At 41.0% G+C, this 10,257-nt stretch overlaps 1 protein-coding gene across 2 annotated transcripts; it reads right to left on the bottom strand.

Moving 5' to 3' along the window:
- Nucleotides 1–911: 911 nt before the first annotated feature.
- LOC110488243 (interferon-induced protein 44-like) lies at nucleotides 912–8,198 on the bottom strand. Of its 2 annotated transcripts, XR_002468371.2 has the most exons (9): nucleotides 7,775–8,197; nucleotides 6,332–6,845; nucleotides 5,472–5,523; nucleotides 5,175–5,370; nucleotides 3,765–3,917; nucleotides 3,478–3,649; nucleotides 2,941–3,041; nucleotides 2,359–2,776; nucleotides 912–1,523 (listed from the first exon to the last, which is right to left on the bottom strand). XR_002468371.2 is itself a non-coding variant. In XM_021560396.2 (8 exons), the coding sequence occupies exons 2-8, from the start codon at nucleotides 6,810–6,812 to the stop codon at nucleotides 2,732–2,734; spliced, it is 1,200 nt and encodes a 399-aa protein (XP_021416071.2). In that variant the 5' UTR covers nucleotides 6,813–6,845; nucleotides 7,775–8,198; the 3' UTR covers nucleotides 912–2,731. The 2 variants fall into 2 exon arrangements, 1 of the variants encoding a protein (XP_021416071.2); XM_021560396.2 differs by having other exon boundaries at nucleotides 912–2,776; nucleotides 7,775–8,198.
- Nucleotides 8,199–10,257: the final 2,059 nt, after the last annotated feature.

Raw genomic sequence — 10,257 nt, 5'->3', positions numbered from 1 at the left:
TAGATTGCCATTGTCAGGTGTGTGCGTACTGGTAGCGAAGTCAGGTGCAGGAGAGCAGAGATTTGTGAATAGACGCACACTTTATTGAGGCAAAACGCGCAAAAGAGTCACAAGAATTATGTTTAACAATAAACATCTTCGTGAAATACCACAGAAAAAAAACAAACCAGTCTGGTGCGTCAACAACAAACATGTAACACAAACAATCTTACACAAAGACATGATGGGGAACAGAGGAATAAATACATGTAGATTGATTGGGGAATGAAAACCAAGTGTGCAGGGAACAAGACAAAACAAATGGATACATGAAAAATGGAGCAGCCGGTGATGTCAACCGATGAACGCCGCCCGAACAAGGAGAGGACGGAAGTCGTGACAGCCATAGATTTTCTATTAATTACCAAAATTAAATAAGATTCCTCTTCTTAGGCTCTGCAAGCCTAAATCAAGTACTCCAGCTCATATGGGCCTATTACTCACTTGAGATACGTTCAAGTAACAAACATATCCTACTGATATAAATGTATGATGTACGCGAAAGACTTGCACAGTTAGGATTAGATACAAAGAGTGGTCCAAAAAGAGCCTGTCATAATTCCAATCAGTGAACGTGGATTGCAATATATAGCTCTACTGCCATGGTGCCAGATGGTTTGCCTTTAAGTCACTTCAAAAGTGTTTATTAGACAACAAAAGGTAATTAACTCTCATTAACACAGTTAATGCCCCGTGGGTGAGGGTATGGAGCATGAGAAGTTGGATATTTTCTGTAAGCTAACAGATGTTGACATTTCCTAAGATATATTTACAGTTCACTTTGGTGGGGATGCTGTTGTGGAAGTGTGTGCATGTTTATGTGTACGTGGGCATACGTAAAGTGTTACATCCACAAAAGAGAACAACTGGTGTTAATGTATCTCTACAAATAACATTTTATTCCAGATCTTCAAGGTAAATCAACAAATGCCCATTCAAAGATGGCCACTCCTGTATGACCCATTTCTAGTCTAGAAAAGGTCAACTGCTTTGTGATAAATGGCTTTGAGACAAATAGGTTTTTCACAGGCAGGAAACTGCATGATACCAGACCCTCTGTCATCTAATAGCCGGTGAGTTATGTCCGCTTTGCTTAAACGTAGTGGTAGTGGCAGTGTCTGATTTACCTTTCACTTAACCTTCAGAGTGGCAGTCAATAGGTTCAATGTACCAACCAGCTTTGGTCACAATATAAAGGAGGGTCTGTGTCTGCCTACTCATGCATGAATCCTTATAATTTCTAATGTCTGCTTGTTTGTGGGATTTGGTGCATAAAAGAACCACTGGCATATAATGTTGCATTCTTGTCTGGAATTTCAAAGACATTGGAAATATATGCTTATTTCCAAATGCATGAAATGTACTAATATTGCATTCTTGTTCTCATTTGACCAAGCTCAGAGGAAACTTTTGTCATCTTTATTATTCATACTGCATGTAACATCTCTGGAATGCACAACAGGAAATGTGATTGGATCAATGTATTGAACAATATAGGAAACATTATATATGAAACAAATAACCACAAACGTGAAACTACCTGTGTGTGTGTGTGTATATATGTGTGCACATGCATCTGTGAGAGATGATTTTAGTGGTTTTAGAATGTGTGAAATATCATAATTACATACCATGCGGAGACATTAACTTGAAAACACCTGTCAAATAAGTCCTTTGTTTTTGTTTACTTTCCAATTTACAGTAGTAACTCCAAGGACTCCACACCTCTCTTTATCTCATGTTTTATGTTGATTGTTTTTGAATGCACACACTGTGGCACTCTGAATTGGTCATGTTGCGTCTTATCTTAGTTCAGTGAATATGGCGACAGGAGCCACAGAAAGGCAATATATCGTCCTCTGGACAACAACTCAATTTGTCAATCAACCAACAATGCAGTGCATTGTGTCATCACCCAAGCCTAAAGCGTTACCAAGAATAGAATTAATAACATACGATATTAGGTTAAAACTCTCTACATAAACAATGCTTTCAAATTACAGTGATGCAACTTTACTCTGCTCTGGGGCACTTGCATACAATAGACATTCGCTTATAGAGAGAGTAAATAGATTATTTTCCCACGCTTCAAACAGTCCACAGGTAGAGTTGCTTTGTCAGAAGATTATTCACTAGGCCCCACCCTTTCCCTTTAACCCTTTACTCAATTGGGGAACAGTCCATTTGCATTGGTACATGCATGCTTTGTTTAGGTACGTTACTACTGCTTGAAAGAAGGCAAACGCGACCTTGAATTTGCTTTGCACTGTCACATCAAAGCTCTATCACAAACTGAATCAAGGTGTTAAAGGAACATTAGGGCCAGGTGTTTTTCATGTCACGTGAAAAGCTCACAAAACAATTGTCTAAGTAAAGATAGCAGTAAGAAAGAGCAACGTGTTATAATATCCACAAAAAATAATGATAATGTCCACTTGCATGATAACTTGTACCAAAATAATATGGATATCTTGCACAGTTACAAAATAATATGGGATTGCAAAAAAAAAACATTTTTGTCTTCAGAGTATTGACACTTGACAGTGGGACTGTGAAGAGGGTTAGAGCTCTTCCTTTTCCTCCTCAGGCTGGTTTTCAAAGAAGCTGTCAGCATAGTTCAACATCTGATCCAGAGCACTGAGTATCAGGATATCAGTGTTCTGATTCAGCTCCAGCTCCTGGCTGTAGTTCTTCACTGGCAGAATACCGGACACAGGAATGCACTCAACTCCTGGATCTGAAAGACAGACACACACACACACACACACACACCAAATGCAGTGTGGTTGACCACTTACTTTTGTATACATAAATAACAATCTGCTCAAGACGTAAGAGACGTTAAGGATTAGAATTTAAGATTGGCAAGGACAATGAAATAAAACGAGTCAAACGGCTCACCTTCCTTTGTATGTAATGGCTCATATAAACATTCTGTAGATCTTCTGACACTAGGGGGCAGGCCTCGTCCACTTTGGTCATTAACACCAGTTGGGGAATACCTAGGACAAACATGCAGAACAAGACAATGAATATGTCAGGATGTTTAAATATGAGAGAATTCCATACAGAGTTACCCGTTGAAATAGGATACACACTTGGAACACCTTCTTATGGAGTGTTTCTTCATAAGGTGTTCCATATTTCTTTAGAAACAGGAGTTGAAAGCACCTCATATTCATAGAGCATTATGAAACTGTAGAAAAAAAGCTATAAATCACGCAATGCCCCTTATAATCACAATATACAACATTCATGCAAATGATATCCACATCCTCTTGTGCCTTTTTGTTTTATCGTACAGTTTCATAATGCTCTATGACATACTATAAGTATATACAATATAACAGTATGTACAAATATGTCAATTATAAGAAGGTTCATTGATTTGACACTGACTCGTCCCTTTTCAAAACATATCGTCCACCATTCGCTCACCTATCTGATTGGTCTTCTTGCGAATGGCGGCAAACTTCTCCACAATTTTGGCAGACATCAGAGAGACTCTGCAGGCGTCCACCACGTACACTACACAGTGGATCTGATCCTTCAGACTGACATGCTTACGATACCCAGGTACATCTTCACTCAAGGGTGTCATGGGATTAAACTATAAATGACAAACATGGAGGTTGTTTTTTTTGTTGGTTTGTTAGATTTGATCAATGGTGTATTCTCTCCTCCTACTGCTAGTTTGCGTTGTGCCTCCAGACAAGTCTGCATACCTGGTAACGGTCCTGAACATGGCCTTTGTAAATGTTGACTATGTCCTCCATGTCCAAGCCAGCTCCTGACGCCTCCTCCAGTCCCATGGTGTCACACAGGATCAGGGGTATAGGCTCACCACTCTTCCCCGACTTGATGGTGAAGGTACGGAACTAGGGAAAGATAAGACAGTCAGCACGCACCTGGGTGGTTGGCAATAGTGGCATGTGGGTAAAATCCCTGGGGAAGCCAAGCCAGGGGGGGAAAAAAGCCATATTATAACCTATGTGTTGTGATAATTGGGCTGTTTGCTCTATAACCTGTTAGTTCATACGCCTTGACAACGTGATATACAGACCTAAGGCCGAGACAATAAGAAGACACAGCGTCTGAATAAATTCAACCACACCTTCGTTTCATCACAAAACCGGAGCAGTCCTCAATACATATTGCATGTAACAAACAGTTACATGACCTACAGCATGGTCAAGTTAATGTTTCTGACATTTTTGGAGTACTAAACAACTACTGATTTAGAACAACAGAGTTACTTGCAAGTCGCAAAGAAAACAGGCACTGCCTCCACTATTCCAGCACCATTTTGACTTAAACATTTTAACAATCTAATCACCTATGTTTAGTCTAACACAGTGACAACTAAAAGATAACAAAAAACGATTTTGTCCAATCAACATAAGCTAAATATGATGTGGATGTCCAGCATAGCCTAGTGATGTGTGTGTGTACGTGCAAGTAGAAAAAACACGTTGACTTACCCTACTTGTAGAGAAACGCCAATACCATCCTCCCCTTTCATGTTGCCTAAATGGTCTATGACTCATACAGTACACACTCTGTTTTTTGTTGTACTAGGCTACCTGGCTAAAATGCTTGCTACCTAACCTAACTTTCTTTCATGGGCAACGATGTGCCAGGCCAGCTAGTTAACATCATTAGCCTACTACTACATTTAGGTACATATTGAACTTCCATCCTCTCAGGCCAGTGACACAATGTCTGAATTTATGGTTGGATCAGAATCACCGATATAATCATTGGCCAGTACAGAGAATGATGTAAAGCCACAAGTCCAAATCCCTATCTCCGCCCATGGCTAATTTAGGAAAGGGACCATTTTAGCTAGCTCTGATGCTTTCTCTGGTGAAAAACATTCTGCCTCTTGCGAAGTGAAGGAAATGTATTAAACACTGAGAGATGAAAGACACAGTATTTTGATTATTTTTTTCCTTGGTCAATTTTTGGGGGAAGCCTGGCTTCCCTTGGCATCCATTAATACATGCCAATGGCACGGGACCAACACACACATGCATAATCAACACACACGTACACAATCAACACACACATTAGATGTGGTACCTGGTCAAACTGACATAAGAAAGCACCCACCCATGCACACATACACATATTACCTGGGTGGTCAGGCTGGTGCCTGCGCTGCCACAGATGGCCTGACTGGTCATGTTTCCTCTGAAGATAGAGTTGACAGAGTTGAAGAAGCTGGACTTGCCAGCCCCAACAGGACCCACGAGGAGAACCCGGGCCTGACTCACTGACTTGACATCAGGCTTATAGTTCTTGATTTTCTCCTTCAACTGCCGTTTCCTCCTGGAAAGTCAGAAAGGTGCAGGGATAGTTAAGCACAATGTAATGTAATGTGTGTGTGTGTGTGTGTGTTTACAGTTATGCTTAAAGTTAGCATTACATACTCAGAGGTCCACTGCATGTTTCTCCAAGTCTTTGTCAAACAACCTCCCAATTCTGAATGGGGAGAAATTAGTTTGAATGATATTTTACAAAGGTAGGATTATTTAAATGTTTTGGGCATAGTAAGTTCAGAAAATGTCCAGAATATATCTGCAGTAATAGTGGAATGATAGTGTTTCACAAAGAGATTTGTTTTGAATGCAGCCTAGTGCTAGGTGAATTGCAACAGCACTAGGCTTCATTCAAAACAAATCTCCCCCTTCTCTGCATCCCATTTCCCGTAACATGGCGGAGACTCGCGCTTGAGCCTTTAACCTTCGGTTTTGGTCCACCAGATTTAAACTTCTGTAAAAACGATATTTGTTGTTATTGAAAATATATTTCACAGTGATTTAGATTATTAGTACAATTATTCCCTACACTATTCAGTGCTTGATTTCTCTCATAAAGTGAAATGGAGCGAACAGTGTAGAATTTTAGCAACCAGGAAATGTTAGAGCGGTTTCCACTAGATAACACAGCCACAAAGTCAGAACAGCCTTCCCATTTTGACAACAGATGCTGCTCCGGTGGGAGAAATCAATAGGAGAATATCACAGCCAATCACAACACTGGTGGGTAAGGAATACTGTAAAGCACTATAATTCCACTATCACTATATTCTGAATGTTCTTTTAAATTACAATGCAAAAACAAAAATAGATTGTGCAGCACCTTTAAAACATATAATGTTTGTTATTACAACAACCGTAGACATGTAGGCGTGACATTGTTTCAAAATGTAAAACAAGATTGTGCACTGAAATATCTTCTGCGGTAAGGAGCCACCATACTCCTAAGTAGGTATGTAAATATCACTCACCCTCCACTCTGTAAACCTCACATTCAGTCAGCTGCAAGTCGTCGCCATGCATATGTGCTGCCTCAAAGTTATAGCTGTTCCCTGCGTTATATTGGACTGTAGCTGTGTCATTGAACAGAAATACCAAGGCACCAAAATTCGGGCCAGTGTTTTCATCTGTGAAACCATACTGGCCATTGGCACTAGACACACGCAGTGGATTTTTTCTTTCGTCATTGATGCTGTAGAGGAAGGCTTTGTCGTCATTAATAGGCTGCCCATTCTGAGTGTAGTCTTTGCTGGTGTAGGCTCCGAACAGGAAGCCAGCCTTGTTGTAGGCAGCGACTAAAGTGGGTCCCTGGCTGTTGCAGCGTGCGTGAAAGGCAGCTGCCGTGTAGCCTTGGACACTGGCTTTGTACAGCAGACTGAGTCGGACATGGCCGAACAGAGAAAGCAGTTTCTTCTCCTGATCACCTGATAGACTGGATGTTACCACACTCATGATGACACCTAGGAGGTTTGGTAGGAAAGACTCCTGATAGGAAAGACAAATAAATCACGTGCCAGGTTAAAAGAAAAACATCAAAATCCTAAGTCTGGTTCTGCTGATACCTTTCTTGGCCATGTGGCTTGACCATACATACAGGACAACAGAGGCTTTCCTGTATGGTCAAGCCACATGGTCAAGAAAGGCGACAGCAGAACCAGACTTAAAGATGTTGGTGTGACATTGTTTCAAAATATTAAACAAATGTATTTCTTTACATTATGTGTGGTTAGGAGCCATCATACTCCTTAGTAGGTTGGAAAATGTCGCCACTCTGCACACCTACTTAATTAGCAAGGCTTCATGGCAAGCTTGAGGTGTGTTCCAGCTATTACTTTCTGTTCCAGGTTGTACTTTCCAAGATGTCTTATAGACATCTCAGAAAGTACGAGCTGGAAACGAAAGTATAACAGATTGTACTTGAAAGTACAAGATGGACCCGAAAGTAAAAGCTGGAACCAACGTCAAGCTTGCCATGTGGCCTTGCTAATTAAATCAAAGCTACCAAATGGTTAAAGGGGTATTTGTTATATTATTTAAATCTGTTCAATGGACAGTTCAACATACCCACTTATTCTAAAATCATATAACTTAGAAATGCCTCATGAGCGCAGTACAGCTGTCGTAATCCATCATAACCCATAAAGTTGTTTCAATGTTTGCAAACAATACCTTTGTAAACAAACAATATATCGTTTCAAAGCACTATTTTAATATAACTTTTATCTCATGGTCTACCCTCCATAGCTTTATCCAAGAATGTACATTCTCCAGCCTTGTCCTTCAGCTTTATAGCAAAAAAAGGCGGACCACCATTTGACTGAAAAATGTCAGCTAGCTAGCTATATGTTTAACAGTACAACAGGCACACTACGCAATTAACACACAGAAGGGAATCAGGTCCCTGACCAACTTACCTGCAAATTATTCAGATGGACTGTATGTCTCTCCGTTTAGGCAACCAACCAGAGTAAAAACATTCTGTCCTTGTCTTATGAAAAGGAGGCTGTCTACATTTCAGGGACTTTCCAAAAGAGGAAGAAACGGTGCAGGAATTCCCACATGCATAAACGCCCCGAATTACGGGCTGCAGTTGCACACGATTGGGAGTCCTCTGGAGTCTTAAATTTCACTTTCACTTTTATAAATTCAACTTCTAAAGCTAAAACACCCTGAAAACTGCCAGTAGCCAAGCAGCGCCTGCTGTCCCAGCAGTGTGTTCAGGGACCACCTTGAGTGGTGGCCTTTTCCAATTCAACATGTTGATTATTGTCCCCTCCAGTCCGTATCTACCCAGTCCCCAGAGTGTGTGGCGGGCCGGTGAAAAATATTGAGGGGTTGCTGATATTGAAGTTGCACAGACCCATGACCGTCAGAAAGCCTCTATACCAGGGGTGTCAAAGTCAAATGGACGGAGGGCCAAATAAAAAAATCAGCTACAAGACGAGGGCCGGACTGTTCGAATGTTCATTGAAACATTTTTAAATGACGCATATAGTCTAGTGAACCTAATTGAACCTACTGAAAACCTAACAAATATATTACAATATGATCAGATAAATAAAGCAATATTTTCTTATGGCTCTGTCAGTAATCTTTAATTTTCAACAGACACAAAAGACAAATTTCCTTTATATAAATATCCCCATAACATGAACATTAAATGAAAGAAACCGGTATTCAAGGCACCATCAGTAGACTATATTTTCTATTTTAGCAAAAGTGGGCTAAATTTACTTCAAAGAAAAAACAATAATAGCAATTTTCTATCATCCACTCAACTGAAATATTTTTAAAATATAATTGGATTGAAATACAAAAAAATAAAGTGCAAAAATCTATTAATCAAAAACAACACTTTGTTTAAGGAGAAGTAACATGCAGTGAAAACAAATATTAAATTTTAACTTTTAAACTTGAACTGAGTAAAAACTCTAAATATGTGATTGCACAGTAATGTTCACTTGTTTGAGGTTGAGGGTGATACTTGGTGGTGTCCCATCTTTTCCACAAGTTCATCAATGTTCGGGGTAAGGCTCTGAGCTGAAGAAATCCTCAGAATTGAGTGGAGGTGTTCAGCAGTAAGTCGACTTCTGTGTGATGTTTTGTTCAGGTTCATCAAAGAAAACAGTTGTTCACACAGGTATGTGCTGCCAAACATAGACAACGTTTGAGCAGCCTGGATGCGCAGCTGGGGCATTGTGCCGGGGAGGAAACGGGCGAACTCCGCAGCACCCACTGCCGCATATTTTGCCCTCAGTGCATCATTGCATTGGAGGTCAATCAACTCCATTTGGAGGTTTGGTGGTGAGCTTTCCACGTCAACAGCAAATGGGTTACCGAGCAGTTCCAACCTGCTTTTTTGTGCTTCAAAGTCAGCAAATCGGCGTCGAAAGTCAGCGGCAAGCATACCTATTTTATCAGCCAACTGTGTGCTCGGGAACGCACTGGTAGAGAGCTTCTCTTTCATGGTCTGGCAGCTGGGAAAGTGGCTCAAATTTTCTTTCCGCATCTGCGTCTCCCACAGAGTCAGTTTGGTTTTAAATGCCTTCACTGTACTGTACATATCAGAGATGACACGATCCCGACCCTGCAGCTGCAAGTTTATTGCATTCAGATGACTCGTAATGTCACACAGAAAAGCCATTTCACACAGAAACATTTAGTCTCGGAGTTGTGTTGTGTCTTTCCCTTTGCTGTCCAAGAACAGACAAATCTCCTCACGAAGCTCGAAACATCTTTGAAGCACCTTTCCCTGGCTTAGCCATCGCACCTCTGTGTGATAAGGCAAATCACCATGCTCCGTTTCTAACTCCGTCAGAAATGCCTTGAACTGGCGGTGATTCAAACCTTTGGCTCTGATAAAGTTAACTGTGCGCGTGATGATGCTCATTACATGCTCCATTTTCAAGGCTTTACCGCACAACGCTTCCTGGTGTATGATACAATGATAAGCTGTCAGCTCACCTGTCGCGTTTTCCTCTTGCATCTTTTCCCGTATCTTCGCCACCAGTCCGCTCCTGTGTCCACACATCGCAGGTGCTCCGTCGGTTGTCAAACCCACGAGTTTTTCCCAAGGCAGCTCCATCTCATTTACACATCTTGACACCTCTTCATACAAATCATGCCCCGTAGTTGTGCCATGCATAGGACGTAAAGCCAAAAACTCCTCTGTCACGCTTAGGTTGGAGTCCACTCCGCGGATGAAAATTGACAACTGGGCAATGTCAGAAATGTCGGTGCTCTCATCCACAGCCAAGGAATATGCAATAAAATCTTTTCCCTTTTTCACAAGCTGCTCTTTTAGATTGATGGACAACTGGTCTACTCTCTCGGCAATGGTGTTTCTGCTCAGACTCACATTTAAAAAGAGTTGCCTTTTTTCTGGGCAAACTTCGTC

The sequence above is a fragment of the Oncorhynchus mykiss genome, chromosome 32, assembly GCF_013265735.2.
Source record: "Oncorhynchus mykiss isolate Arlee chromosome 32, USDA_OmykA_1.1, whole genome shotgun sequence".
Lineage (NCBI taxonomy): Eukaryota > Metazoa > Chordata > Actinopteri > Salmoniformes > Salmonidae > Oncorhynchus > Oncorhynchus mykiss.
Note: the sequence above shows the minus strand (reverse complement) of the source record. Positions and strands in the feature narration are given on the sequence as shown.

What these genes read in the sequence shown, in the direction of transcription:
- LOC110488243 (XM_021560396.2), bottom strand. Translation starts at nt 6,812, where the DNA reads ATGAGTGTGGTAACATCCAGTCTATCAGGTGATCAGGAGAAGAAACTG. An exon ending in TGAGGTTTACAGAGTGGAGG is followed by an intron (nt 5,524 to 6,331) that starts GTGAGTGATATT and finishes CTCCCCATTCAG; the next exon opens with AATTGGGAGGTTGTTTGACA. An exon ending in GCCATTACATACAAAGGAAG is followed by an intron (nt 2,777 to 2,940) that starts GTGAGCCGTTTG and finishes TCTGTCTTTCAG; the next exon opens with ATCCAGGAGTTGAGTGCATT.